The sequence below is a fragment of the Bombus vosnesenskii genome, unplaced genomic scaffold (genome assembly GCF_011952255.1).
Source record: "Bombus vosnesenskii isolate JDL3184/JDL3185 unplaced genomic scaffold, Bvos_JDL3184-5_v1.1 scf7180000013293, whole genome shotgun sequence".
NCBI classification, from domain to species: domain Eukaryota; kingdom Metazoa; phylum Arthropoda; class Insecta; order Hymenoptera; family Apidae; genus Bombus; species Bombus vosnesenskii.
The window spans coordinates 1768960-1784623 of record NW_022882944.1 but is presented as its reverse complement, the minus strand read 5'-3'; the positions used below and the strand labels follow the sequence as shown (position 1 = coordinate 1784623).

General features: G+C 30.8%; 1 protein-coding gene across 11 annotated transcripts; it reads left to right on the top strand.

Annotated features, from left to right (window-relative positions):
- Positions 1-932: 932 nt before the first annotated feature.
- Positions 933-15629, top strand: LOC117232699 (putative uncharacterized protein DDB_G0271606). Of its 11 annotated transcripts, none has more exons than XM_033492255.1 (16): positions 933-1627; positions 4808-4905; positions 5892-5965; positions 6112-6376; positions 6469-7359; positions 7458-7812; positions 7890-8026; positions 8111-8191; positions 8269-8436; positions 8523-8747; positions 8839-9016; positions 9306-9377; positions 9617-9880; positions 11293-11463; positions 11563-11940; positions 12436-15629. In XM_033492255.1, exons 1-16 carry the CDS (start codon positions 1573-1575, stop codon positions 12681-12683), a joined length of 3660 nt encoding a protein of 1219 aa, XP_033348146.1. In that variant the 5' UTR covers positions 933-1572; the 3' UTR covers positions 12684-15629. The 11 variants fall into 11 exon arrangements, with proteins under 11 accessions (XP_033348146.1, XP_033348145.1, XP_033348149.1 ...); XM_033492254.1 differs by having other exon boundaries at positions 8520-8747; XM_033492249.1 differs by lacking the exon at positions 933-1627 and adding an exon at positions 3296-3858 and having other exon boundaries at positions 7893-8026; positions 8520-8747.
- Positions 15630-15664: the final 35 nt, after the last annotated feature.

Sequence of the window (15664 nt, the reverse complement as noted above, 5' to 3'; positions counted from 1 at the left end):
GAAAATAGACGTGAATATATACCGAAATATATATGTATGTTTATCTTTATTATTAATATTTGTATTAATAAACTTTTTAATAAGCATAGCAATATGCAAAACTTTGTAATAATGTACATTTCAAAAAATAAAAAGGGTATAAAAGGTTATCAATTTGTCAAATTCGGGCTTAATTCTAAACTAAAAAAGATTGAGCTCTAAAATTATTTCAATGTTCGCGCCGAAGTGTTAATTTCAGTTTTATTCCATGTTCCTAGTAAAGTTACTATAATTTATTTACTGGAAAACTGATCGATTCATTATAAATATGTATTGTTCCTCAATTCCCAGATTTTTTTAAAAAGAGCTTGATTTAGTTTATTGTTTTTCTTTTGATAGCAAACTTTTACAATGATTTTTGTAATGAAAAGCAGAGATTTCAGAAGCCATTTTGCTTCTATTTCGTCATGCAGTTCTTAATGTTTGTCTCGCGCCAAATTCAAATTGTAGATTGCTACATTGCATGTTCTCATTGCATTCTTTTCGCACAACGCCTTCGACACGCTTTTCCTCTTTCTTTTACTTACTACTTTACATACATATCCCAACATAAAAGTATGAAATTACAAAACTCAATTTAATCACAAAAAGAAAATACAATTATAGAAAATTAAAAACTGCCATAATGTCTATCAAGAAGTTAGTGATTTTACCTAATACTTCTTATATTTTTCCACCATCCATGTTCACTGAAACATCATCGATTTTACATAAAAAATAATGTATTTTTTATTAATGAAGAAGAAAAGAATTGGCAATTTTACCTTTAAAAAATAAGTAGCTTTGTGGATGCTCCTTAGTGATAAATTCTCGGAAAGATGGCGCTCGATTAATGGAATGCTCGCGCGTAAAGATGACGTAGTGCTATCTATAAGATTGTAGTAACTTAAAACGCTCTCCGTTGTGGATCAAGGAAGCAGTGAGAAACAACGGCGGAAGTGGGGATCGTGCGCCATTTTCTATTTTTGTATAGCAGTGAACTAGTGTTGTATGTGTACATTTTGTGTGATAAATCGATGGATTATTAAATAATTGACGGAGGACGTGCCGATGTAATGAAATGATATTCAGTAACACGTGCTTCGAATCTCACGCGATCAATTATTATTTTGCGTTCATCTTCTGCATAACCCGTGCGTAAAACCGTAGCCCTCGTTCAGCACGTAAACACTTTTTCTTCATTTCTCTTTTGAACGAAGTGAGAGTGGCCACCGAGAGCCATCGATATTAGAACTGTTACCTGGTTGAGTCTACGTTTAAAACTGTATCGTTTGACCCCCCCCCCCCCAATCGCGGAATCCTTTCCTCGCTTTTAAAGATAAAACTCGAGGCATAGAAGGAAAAACCAGTCTGTGATACTAAACAGTACTAAGGTATATAGCTAGAATATAAACTCAACAATTAGATATATACGTATGTATGGCGTATGAGACGTAGATAGATCTCACATAAAAGATCTAGAAAAAATAAAGTCTGTATAGTGTGTGCTGTGAATTTTACCTTACTCGAAGGATAAACGTGGTAAAAAGCAGAATGTCTCAGGAATCTGTGACAAATGACAAGCAACTGCCAACTCCTAAAGATAAAGGTATGAGATCGTTTAGTTTACATTCTACTACGTTAATTATATGTTTTTATATGTATATGTGTATGTATGTGTATATATTGTAAGTATACATCCATATATATGTATACATGTACATACATATATACATATGTATATTTCATTATTATTGTATCACTTTATATGTATTGCATCCATTTTAGTATTATATTTATGTATATCTATTTATTCATATGTATATATTTTTATTATTATTGTATCATTTTGTGTGCGTGTGCGTGCGTGTGTGCGCGTGTGTGTGTGTGTGTGCGCGCGCGCGCGCGCGCGCGCATTACACACACATACAAATGATCTATAAGAATTATTTCTTTTTTAGGTATATGTTCAAATTATGATTGTAATTTGCTGAATTTTATATATTAAAATAACTTTTGATGTCTATTTTGTTACTACCATTGTAAGATTTGCCATCGTAACATAGATGTTAGTGTGCAATGTTTTTTTGTTTTTAATGAAAAGTGAGATATAATAATGTAATATTTAAGTTATGGTAAAGATAGGTATATTTTAATATTTGTACTTACAAATTTTTATTATCTCCCTTTTAAAATCAATTGTACGTATTTATTTATCACATGATGTAGTTATAAAACATATTCTCTTTTACTGTAATCTTTTATTAAAGCAGAAATTATACCTAAATTTTGATGAAACTTTTAATATGAAAATTTATTTGGGAGGTGAGAATAGTAATACATATTTGATTTTCTTTGAAATATGTTTGAAAGGTTCACTCTTAAAGATATTCATATATATTTATATATATATATAAATTATTGGAATTAATGTTCTCTGTTTTGTGTATAGAAATATCTGTGAATAGCATGCAATGAAAGAAAGAGATTGTTTTCTTATTAGTAATATTATAATTTCAGAAAAGAATATTTAAATTTTGGTTATTTGATTACATATTGCTTGTTCATATGTTTAAGAATAAAAAGTCATATAGTGAAAAATATAGTAAATATAGTAAAATGTGATATTATAATAAGAAATTTAGATAGTTTTATTTATCGCACAGCTTTTTTAAAATTTGTATAGATAAATACTGATGTAGTATCTATAACATGAATGTATAATAATGTATGTATATTATCAAAGAAGACAAAATATTTGTTAAAGATATTAATATTCGTTTCAAGGTATTGAAAATTAAGTTATTTATATATTTTAAATTAGTTAATAAACATGATTTGTGTATCTAACATACAATCATAAATAATATTAAAATGTTATGTAAATGATATAAATAATAACATAATGTGGTAGGTATATATGCAAAAAGTTCATAGTTACAAAATAAACAGGATATTTTATGATGTACAATATTTTTTTTTTAATTCATTCAGTACATTATTATTTTTAAGTATTAACTATATTAGTATTCATTTTCTAACTTTTATTTTAAATATTATTGGTAATGACAAATATGATAATAATTACTGTGCCAAAAAGATCTATTTAAAATTAAATAAATATATGTAGAAATATCTAAATATTTATTTGTCCAGAAAATATCAGTTACAAATTACGTTCAAACGTATCTACAAATAAAACCAGTAAGACATAGGTTGACAATAACGTTCTCAGGGACATACTTGATTGGATTGTAAACTCTGTCCGCCTAAAAACCAGCTGCCGGTTTAGTCAGTTTGTATCGTGCTGTACGACGTGTAGTATCTATGAAAATTTAAGAGTTTCGTTTCTTAGGCGTGTTACATGAACGTAAACGCAATCAGAAAAATTCGACAAATTAGAAGAGATTAAAAACAATAAGCTTCATTCAATAGTGAAAAAATCATATGAATCGATCAAAGTTATACATTACCGACATATAATTTTACATTTCTTTATTTTTCACCGTTTCCGTGTTAAGTTGGTTTGAAACGGTAGTTCTTCGTCCGTCTCGTCCTTCGTTGATAAATATTTGTTCGACTACTTGATACGATTTCAACCAACGAACCAGCAGTATCAATAAAAGTATAAACGAAATAAATTCGAGGAAATTAAAATGAAACTAGACAACATACGCGGTGTTACTGTTATTTCGAATTGGTATCGACGACCAAGAAAACGTCCGCTGGTAGGACCAACAGGATCGCCTCTGTTAGATGTGACTCTAGCTATGCAAACAAGGCCTTTTCGGTGGTCACGCAAAAATAAATCTGCTAACATTACAAAACGGGTTACTTTTCGTAAGTACTTCTGCAGTGAATAGCCAATATCTCATTTTGGAATTAAAGGTTGGAAAGAATTTATCACATCACGCATTCAAATCTTCGCTAAGTCTAACACCAATGGCGGAACTTAAAGTTCGTTATTCTATATCATTTGTACACAAATTCAAGTGGTTCGATAGCTTTTAATGGCTATTAAGTAATTCGAAAGTTATTATATACTATAAATTTTATAAACTTATATTTGAAATATCTTTTTAGCTAATTAAATACAAGTTATATTTATAGATACCTTAATACTTACAATGGTTATCGTAAAAGATATTGGCACATACCGTTATTTTTCAAAGAACCATTTTTTAGTAGATTCTACATTCCATTTTCATAATATCAAATTTTTATAGTTATGTGAAAATACATATTAATTACATGAAATTTAATATATTTAATTAATATGTTAAATGCTATAATAAATACAATGATATGCAAATGTGTAGTCGCTATATATAGTAGTTTAATTTTGTTTTTAATACAGAATGAAAAAACAGATAAATTGACATATATGTAATAAAAATATATAACTCAATTAAAAAAAAATACAGATGACCTTGAAATCTTTGAAACGCCTCTACTTCCGATGCAACCATATGTACCACGTGATGCATCATATATAGAATTCATTTAATTTTGTATAATGAAATTTTCTTCTGCCTCATATAATTTTAACGTTATAACTTATGTATCATATCATGTCAGATTATATTTTAAATAAAGAAAAATTTTAGATTTTTCATAAGATCAACAACTGCTTGTACTTAATAATAATTTTGCCTGTGCATATATATATGATGCAAACTATATACAACAGAATACTATTAATGTTTTATTTTTAACATTCTAAAGGAGGAAATGTGTGTATAAATAGATAATACATAAATTTATATTCCTTATTTTAACCATTTTTCAGGAGATGAAGCAATTATATCTATGTCGGTGGCTGGGGAGGTAACCGACACTTCAATTATGGAAGTAGGCCGTTCAAGACCTCAATTCCAATATTCCCGGGTACGATGTGTACTTTTATTATTAACCTACGAAATATTCTATCGAAATGTCATTTACGATTAACTTCTTAAGCGGATACACCGGATATATCCACCACAGCAAGTCGCTTGGGCCTAGTGGATACACATACATTCTCGTTTATATATTGTATTAGGACACCTGCTAGTTCCATATAAAACGTGTCAATTAATAGGTACCAAGAATTAATCGATTAGAATTTTATATTCATGCGACATTACATATGTAAAAAGCAATGTTTGTATTTGTATAAACTGCGCGTAAAAATAACAATAATATACTAAATTATGATAATTATGTATTGACCTTCATAGTTTTCTAATTTAAATTCTATTGAAAAATTTTAAGACGATCTGTAATCATCTATAACATGCGCGGAGTTAAAGTTCCTAATATTTATGAACGGGGATGTACATCTATCGCAGCAGGATAATTATATGATACGTTAATGTTAAGGAAAGCTATCCGCTTGTGTCAGTCAAATGTAGAAAGTTTAGTGGTTCAATTTAAACATTTATGTTTACATTTTGTATCTTTTTACAGCGTGTGTTATTATTATTCAGAAATATTGGCACCAATGCTTTGTTCAATGACTCGATTACGAAAGCTGATCTCATCTTTTCGTATCATTGATTTTGAAACATCCATATAAAAGATTAATCTATAATATTAAAAATTTAGAATTTAATTTAAAATTATAAATTATTGAATAATTTTCTAATATCTCATATACTACTGTACCATAACATGAACCAGTCAGAAGTCAAACTAATTAACTTTATCAAGGTCAGTCATTTAGTTCCTAAAGAATTAAGTATATATATATATAAAAGTTGTATTGAGTTGCTCATTCAACTGCAAATATCACTGCAAATTGCAAATATTCTTCCCCACTTAAGAGGTTAAACATGTATCTTAGATTAGATTTTTTGATTTGATGAAATAATAATTCATGGACTAATCTACAGGAGGAATTGATGCTGATAAAGAGTTTGCCATTATCTAAGAGGAGGCCTGACTTCTTAGATACTTCATATAATAAGTATGTTTATAATACTACATAAATTCTATTTAATACTGCATAATATCTATTTATATTATTTCTATTGTTTTAACATTTTTGTTTAATTTTATAGTTATTTCTTATGAATTATGTTCGCTTATTATTTCTATCCTTTTTTTATTAAGTTCGCGTGGTGTATGGGATCCTGAACGTTGGCATTCGGATAGGAAGCGAAGTGATACACCACCGAAAGACGAAAGAACTGGACGTGGTGATCAAGTTACTGAAAATCATAATAAACGTCGCAACGGAGATCCAAGAGAACGAATTCGTAAAGAACAAGACGGCATAGTATTGAGTCCTCAGCGTAGAAGTTTTAATTCAGGTTGTTTTGTCAACGTAAATCAACCTTCGAATCGACGTCCTGAGAGTCCAATAGGAAAAACAGAGGTTGTGGTAATTTATTTAAAAAACAACTATTATAGAGAGATATTAAAGTTACTAGAATTATAATAAAATGCATGACAAAATATTACTTACAGGTTAGTCATAGGGAACCTGTTCGTCGAATTGGGAGCGGCAGGATTTTAACTCGCGATATATGGGACTTCAGACCTGAGAATGAGAAACTGGAACCTGCTTTTCGGTCTGGAGCAAGTGGTAGTACTTCTATGCGTGATCGTGACAACAGGGATACTCGCGATGGAAAGGATCGGGAAAATGCAAGGGAAAGAGATCGTGATCGTGATAATTTGCGTGAACGGGACGAGAGGAACGAACGGTTTGAGCGAAGATCATTTGGTCGTGACTATGGTGATAGGGATAGGGAACGCGATCGAGATAGAGCAGCTGAACGGAATGATCGTAATCATCAATCAGAACGTGATAAGGATCGTGGACGCGAACGAAGATTCAGTAATGATCGCAGGCGAACATATAGCGAAAATCGTTGCGATGCAGATGAACCAGAATGGTTTAGTTCTGGACCGACATCCCAGCATGATACCATTGAGTTAAGAGGTTTTGAAGACATACCTGAAGAAAAAGCGGTGAATAATAGCAATAGCAATACTAAGAACAAAAAACAAACTCCGGTACAGAAGAAGCGCGGGAAAAAAAGTTCGTTGGAGAAAGATGGAAAGCAAACTGAAAATTCAGCAGGTCCGAAAGGACGAAGTACACCGACCGCGATGGATCAACCTATAAACGTTGTACCTGCTCCTCATTCGCCAATCTCAGAACAAAACGAGTCGACGTCTCTCGCGCAAAAACCGAATCACGATTCCAACGAAAGCGCTGTGACCGAACAAAGTTGCGAAACGACAGATAATTCTAGCACCGCTAATCAGAATCAAGAAAATAGTCATCCTGATTTTAATCTAGATGAATTCTTGAAATCTGACACATTCCCTGGCGTACCTGGACTTTTAACCGTAAGTCTGTCTCATTTTGTATTTATGTAAAACGATATAGTATTTAATAATTTAAATAAAACGATGGATATTAATAAAATTACATTTTATTTATACAGAATGGAGTTGGCTCAAACGGAGGTTCTTGTTCCCGATTTAGTCAGTGGTTTAAGAGGGAGAGTCCTGTTCAACAAGTAGATAGTCGTAGAACTTCTATACAAGATGATATATTGAACAATCTCCTTAATGATATTACTGAACCAAATATCCAGATTCCATCAGTGACTGAATCTAATACATACTTTGCTCCCATTTCTCCTGCTAATACAACGGCAACAAACAATACTACATCCACTACTGGTGTAAAGCTTCTGGAAATGCTACAACGTGGTAACAAACCAAGTCAAAATGGACAAGGGGATGCAGCTAGCACTGTCATACCGATGATGAAAAGTTCATCTATTAAAGATATGGGTGAGAATTCCTACTATTAATTTTTTTATTATTATAACAAATAGAACACTATATGCTTGACTGAAAATTTTTTGCAGAAGTTGGTGGAAAAGTTGTGCACAGTCTCGAAGAGTTGGAAGCACGCATGCGAGGTGGCGCTCCTCCACCTACGTCTTCGACTGATCAACCTCGTGTAAATAAGACTGAAGAAGATCTTTCTGCGTTTAAAAAATTGGTAATATTATGTGTATTATATATACAATAAATTACGTTACAATTTTATCCTATTTTTTTTATATATAATTTATTTATAATTTAGCTTGCTCAAGTGACTGGGGGACAGGCTATACCAGCGGCGAACGGTCCTATTTCTCAAAAACAACCTGTAACATTAATACAAGTAAGATAATCTTTTTATTTGACATCAAAATTGCACAATGTTCTGTTACATTCGAGATAATGTGTAATTTTCTGTAGTTGCTTAACTCACAACTGAAAACACAAGCAATTGCCCCTCAACAATCGGTCCCAGAACCAATGCATGCTACAACATTTAATCACGCTGGTTCTGTTGGACCAACTCAGCACCCACATCAGGCACAAATGCAGCACGAAAATCTAATGAAAGTATTACAGATTCAACAGGTTAGTAAGAAATGTTATTTCTAATTTAAAGAAAGAAAAAGGAGAAAGGTAACAATATTCTTCAACATTGACTATTTTTATAACAGCAACAAAAACAACAACAGCAACAGCAGCAGCATTCAGACATGTTGTCTATGATGATGGGTGGTCAACGAATGTTAGGTATGAGTCCAGTTCCGCCAGAAATGCAAATGATGTTGAGTAACGCTCCAACAAGTCAGGAACTCCTCCAAAGACCAGAAGCTCAAGCAATTATTCAAGGTCTTCAACAAGGAGAAATAACTAGACAACATCTCATACAGCAACTACAGGTTTGCTTGTTTAACTAGAAAATAAATTTATGTTTGAATTTGTTTTTAATATGTTAATCTACAATAATGATAATAATAATATGTGAAATAGAATCCAGCCATGCAACATCGTCATAGAGAAGTTCTAGTAAACATTTTGAAAATGTATGGTGGTACTACGCCCCGTACAATAAGTCCGCATCCTAGTGCACCCACTCCTCAAGATCATATCTTGCAACAGATGTTGTACCAACAGCAGCAACAAAGGATTCCATCCCCTATGAACAATGGTAAGTTATATCTATTGTTTATTTGAATAGAATTTGTAGTAAAAGGGTTTATGTTGATTACTTTTATACGTTTTTTACACTCGATAGGATTCACTTGTTCATTTTATTTCAAACTAAAATGTTTTTTAAATCAACCTTTTTTTATAATTATTTCTGATACACAAATTTTTCATTACTATACAATTAATATGAAAATTGTGCGATCATTATTTTTATTATTAAATACATTTTTCATAAAGTATATTGTAATATTATAGTATAAATATGTATGTTACTGTTTGGGATGCAGCTTATTGTCCACCTTCAATAATATCTCCAAATTTGACTGCTAGCCCCAGTACATTAACAGTACAGCATCCAGGTAGAACATAAAAAATAATAACTTTTTTTTATTTTGCTCTTCTCTTGCTTTGTGGTAGTAATAATAAGTAAACCGTATACAAGAAGGAAGAAGTGATCAAGTACTTGATATATATTATTTTAAAGAAATTGTAATTTTGTTCTTCACAACAATTCTTTAAACTTATTAGGACAGTGATCTGTCTATCTGTGTAGTGTTGTCCATTTAAAGCATGCTTGATATTTTATTATTTTTAACAGTGATGCAACATAGGGTTCCTTCACCGCGGGAGATTGTCATGCATGCTCAATCTATAATGCAAAGTGCTTTAATTAAGAAAAAGTTGGAGGAACAACGTGAAAACTTCCGGAAGCGACAGGATCAACAGCAACAACAACAACAAGCTCAACAAAGAGCGTCGAGCCCCGTTAATTCGCCAGCAAAGCAGACCATGAGCCCAACGCCACTTGCTTTTACCCCGACGTCAGTGTTACGTAAAATGACTGCCGATAAGGAACCCGAGGGTGCGAATCAGTCTAATCATCAATTAGAATCGAAATGCTTATTTCCATCTACAGCTAATGAGAATCGTAACAACACATTTAATACCAAAAAAAATATTTACACACAACAATCTGCTTCTTATGATAATACAATTGAACTTACTAATCATACAAAGCATGGTAGTATGTCTGGGACTGAAGCTTCGAGAAATTTGCAGGAGATCGATAATGATGGCAACAATAACGTAGACATAGAAGAATCCGCGTTAAAAGACAAATATACTTCTTCTTTGCTACAACAAAAAGATAGGAGTAATAATTCGAACCTAAATAAGACTGAGGAGAATAGGCTTACTTATGAAAGATCATTGAAAGAAAATACCGATAAAGAATCGACCCTAAATGATGCTAATAATAATAGCCCTCTTATTCTTGACAAACTGTTAACAAAGCAATTCGAGATTGAAACGATAATAGTTGATAATAATAATATATTAAGAAACGCAGAGGAAAACAAGATATCAATTTTACAGAATGATGAAGTTGTTACTTAAACCACTCGGTATTTCGCGAATTTCATACATAAAAAGAATTCATAAGTTTGTGACTATTATCCGATGTGTAACATTATTTTTTTTTATTTTTGTATTAAAATGAGGAATGATAATTTTGTTTTCTTTTCTTTCTTTTTGCTTGACACCTTTAATGTGTTTGAGATTTAATTTGTCTGCATTTTGCTGCATGTTATACACGAAAATGAGTCTTTTAATTTCGAATATAAATATTAATCCTACTTTAAAAAAAAATGCAAAAAAAATCAACTAGTAATATAAATTACATTTTCCTTCATAGACTAATATATGAACATATTACAAAAGAAAAATATGTTGAAATAGTTTTATAATAAAACACTTTATAAATATATTTCATGCTTTTAACTTTTTCTTTACATTTTCATTCTTCCTTTAATGGAATGCTTTGAGATAATTTTGTATTTTAATGCATGCACTTGAGATCTTGTAACTTTCATCACTTGATATGGTTAAAAGAATTGCATGTATTTAAAAACGATATTTATGTAAAAGTTAAAACAAATTAGGCAAAGTATAAATATTTCTTTTCATTTTCATACACAATTTGAATGAAATTAAGCATATTAACAATTCGTATTTTTCTTTAATCCTTGTTTATCGTTTTATTTTATTTGTTAATGAATTCAAAAATAAAAAGACTTATGATCTTAGCTTGACAAAATATGTTTTTAATCATATATTTCATTGTGTATTGAAATGTGTCATACATATGCAATACTAATGAAAAACAGTTCTTTTTATCAGGTTTTATATGTAGATTGTACAATATTCGTATATATAGTAAAGAAGTGAGAAATTAAGTTCCTAATTTGTCTAATTTATTTTTTTAATTTTATATAGGAAATAGTAGCGATCCATCAAAATTGACGGCTCAATCACAGACATCACAAATGCAACAAATGCAGTCTGCAGTTCAATTACTAACACAAGGAGTTCTATGTCGACATAATACCTTACGACCACAGTCTGTCCAGTCTACATGGTCAAATCCGACTATTAAGCAACACCCAGGTATGTGAAACGTTATAAAAATGTTTTGTACCTTGTAACATCTATTTTAAACTTGTTAGAGTCAATATTTAATATCTATATTTCTCTTGACTATCATAGGTCGACCAATAGTAAAAGGTGGTAGTGGTGGTAGCAATGGAAGTAATCAATTCCAATACAGTGCAAATTCAGATTTTCAACAGCAGCAACAGCAACAACAACAGCAGCATAGAACGGTTTCAAGCGTGTACGGTAATCCTGCACGCTCCAAACATACCATGACTAGTTCTATCCCACATCATAATGTTCCACAATACAATGTTGCTCAGAATTCAATGATAAATCAGAGGTCAAATAGTATGAATAATCAAATGAAGGTGCAGCAAGCCCCTTCACATTTAGCTAACATGCAACATCAACCGCCGCAACAACAACAGCGGATTCTTAACTCACAAATGCAAATGGTTTTAAATCAAAACTACAACTCCAATCGTGCAGGTAATTATAATTTGTGCACAAATTGATATAAGTAAAAATAGAAATTTTACAATTAATAAATATTTTATAGTTTACTAATAAAAGTTTTTCGTTTTTGCTACACATAGAGTATTTCTTCATTTTGAAACAATCGAATTAATTTTGTTATTCTAAAATATTTTCAGGTGTTTACCTCTTCTCTAATCAAATTGCATGCAATGGTGTTCAGAAATTGGAATAATTAGATCTCACATTTTAGCTGTTCCTCTTATTTAAACCAATCTAGACAGCATTTATCTTTGGATCGAACTTAAAGTAATTAATTAATGCTTATTTTAGGCTGTCTTTTATTTTAACTAAACTACTCTATGCTTTTTCCTGATATTAAATACCAAATTAATATTTCTATTTCAAAAAGAGATACGAAGCAAACTTAGACATTATATTTTTCAACACATAGATTGAATGTGTACCAAAATAAATGGTACAAATAACACTGACATATATCTTTTACAGATGGGCGAGTAATGCGGTCGCAGCAATTAAACATGCCCGTAGGTCGACAAGCGTCACCGGGTTTAGGATATGTGGGTAGCAATGGTGGAGACCTGTCACCGACTTCGAATCAGTTGGCACGATGGTTTAGTCCAGAACTTCTTGCTCAAGCTCGGGCTGGTAAGCTACCAGAGCTTGTCCAGACAAATGTTTTATCGTTGGAAGAATTAGAAAGACTTCAACATGCATCAACTACAGTGCATAATTAGATTTATATTATACCTCCTCATCTGTTTAATTGCAAGCACAGGAACCCATCGGCGCAGTCGTCGCTCTAACAACTTATATCTTTTAAATTAGATGGCTTTTCATATTAAACAGTCAGTATGAAGATTCACTCCGATTAAAAAGAAATCCACTTCAGTAAAATATTAAAAAATGTCCTGCTTGCATATGCAAAGTCATTTAGGTAATAAACCTTAATGGAAATAAGGTTTAGTGAAATAAATACCCACTTTGGAAAGAGACATTTTTGAATATGATACAGATTAGTTGAGCAGTATTTTCTTTCTATGAAAATGTCTTTTTCTTTTCAATTATATCTTATGACTTATTTGTAATAAACTTTACATACAGCATTACTTAGGAAGCTACAAATGTACAGAGGAATATGGAATAATGATATAGAATTGAGGATGATTAAAAGAAGATAAGCCATTTAAAAACAAATCTAATTGAACATCTTTCTATGAAAACAGATTTATTGCTTATAAGACTGAAAAAAAAAATATAAAAATTCTTACTATTGACTATGAGAAAAAAAAATAATATTTCATTATATATAGTTTCTAAATGGCAATAAAGCAAAAGTTATTTGCCTAAGTATGGACAGCAAGTCCTTATTTATAAATTACAGCGTAGCTATGGCTCGATTTCAAGAATTATTTATTATTGTGAAACCCTTATTATATGTATAACTTGTTACCGAGCTGCTGTATTATTAATTTAACCATTTTTTTCGACCATTTATTTCTTACCGTGATGAAGCTTGCAGAGTCCTTTAGGTAAATAATTATGGTCGAAATCTTAAGAAAGTGGTAAATTGCAACACCCACGAATACAGTTATATATACAGAGAAAAGTGTCATATATTATATTCTACTTATATTATTACGAACAGTGTGGTCGTATGAACAGAATGAACATGCGTTAATAAAACAAGAGCAAGTACTCAACAGATCTTGCATATATTAAGGAAATAAATATATAATATATACTTTGTAGAAGCGTGAGGATACAGTGTTATTATCATGTTCGAAAGCGAAAGTTAGAACAAACCAATTTCAAATGCAACAACCTTGGCAGGTAGATAGAAAAAGCGTTTGCAAAATTTATTAAAAGAAAAGGGAATGCGAGAGAAAGGAATAGAAAGGAATAGAAAGAAAGAGAGAGAGAGAGTGAGAGTCAGAGTGAGAGAGTGAGAACATTCCAACGGTTATAAAGGGACAAAATAAACGAAATACATTTACAAATTGAGATGATTTAATGTCGATATTGCTGCCAATATGTGTTTGCTTTATAATTAACTTGTTATTTTTTGTGATTACATTTTTCGTACAATCATATTTATATTTGACCGATAGCATCAATAATAATAATACAGAAACTTGTTCTTTTTTTTAACTTTTTTTAATCTAATTTGTTATTTGGTTGATAATTAATCAATACTATACTCTCATATCAGTTATATGAAATTGCATTTTCCCCTAATTTAATAATGAATGATTCTTTTATACTTCATTTTCGAACCTAGTAAGGACATTAAAAGGATCCGACATGATGTTAATGAATGAAAATATTTTTCTAAATTTCGTTTTGTGTTCACATATATGAACTGACAATTAAATAATTTCATTGAATTACAGAATTCATGAACTTCTGTTACATATACCCCCTGTTTTACAATGCTCTATTTAATAAAAATTGATTTTCCTATTTGAATGTGCTCATTCCGTCTTTTTACTTATTTTTTCGAAATTTTTTAATTAAAATAATATCTTTATCACATGAGTGCAACTTCATAAATCAGGAATGTCTTGCAATAATCATGAGTATATTTATGAAAATATTTATGAAAATTTTTGGTTCAATCACGTAATTGTACACTAAATGTTGATTACAAAAATACTTGGCAAGAAACGGATATTTTCTGAGTTTATTACAAAACATCGTAAATGACAAATTTCGAAGCGTAAAACAAGAATTTCGTAAATTATATTGCAGATGTGCTGCAAATGATTATATAGGCTACGAGAAATGCAACAAATCTTTTCAGCGCCTTGTATACATATAATTTTCATTTCATTAAATCAAAAAATTTGATGAAATATATGTAATATGTTGTTTTATCTAGTATAATTGAAGATCAAATTTTTAATATTCCTATCGTTCGAATGCTTTTCTATGTGACGAAGGTGTGCATAATGTTCAAATTTATTTTTTTCGATCAATCTCTGTTCTTGTTTAGACTTATACGTATAATGCGTCCATAACTCTGCAAAACTATGCTGTATAAAAGATAAAAAAAGCCATTGGAAATTATTTATGGGGAGTGTAATTACAACAAGTACTGCCAACAACAAATGTATTAGTGTTATTAAGTACCAAAAAAAAGGAATAGACGGTGACATTTATCCTTAAATATCACCTACAGACAACAATGTTGCCTTAAGAGAGGCTATTACAATTGAAATCTATAAAAGAACGCGCGTGTGTGTGCGTGCGTGCGCGCGCGTGTGTGTGTGTGCGTGTACACATAGAACGAGAACGATATAAAACGAGATGTCATTCACGAAATTGCATTTACGTTAGATTCATTTATAAGAATAGTAACGCTTGACGAATTTTCGGTAGAAAATCGTTTCTTATAAAATTGTAAAGAGGACTTTTAATTCAACTTTTTTAACGAGTAAAAAAAAGAGTAATAGTGTTTTGCGCTTTATTGATTGAATATCGCAAAATATTTGTCCCGTGAACTCGCGAATTCGAAATATTGTTTCGTAATTCGAAAATTTTTGTAAATAAATCAAATCCTAGACAAAAACTAAAGTTTATTGGCCATGTGTTGGGCTGATAATTTGTAAATAAAGTTACTAAATATTACATTATGTGAAATCTAAGAAAACGTCACAAATAAATACAAACTGTAATTGTAATTTTAGTCATTTCATTTATTTACTGAAATAAATTG

What these genes read in the sequence shown, in the direction of transcription:
- LOC117232699 (XM_033492247.1), top strand. Translation starts at nt 3,675, where the DNA reads ATGAAACTAGACAACATACGCGGTGTTACTGTTATTTCGAATTGGTAT. An exon ending in ATCTCATACAGCAACTACAG is followed by an intron (nt 8,748 to 8,838) that starts GTTTGCTTGTTT and finishes TATGTGAAATAG; the next exon opens with AATCCAGCCATGCAACATCG. An exon ending in TCCATCCCCTATGAACAATG is followed by an intron (nt 9,017 to 9,305) that starts GTAAGTTATATC and finishes TTTGGGATGCAG; the next exon opens with CTTATTGTCCACCTTCAATA.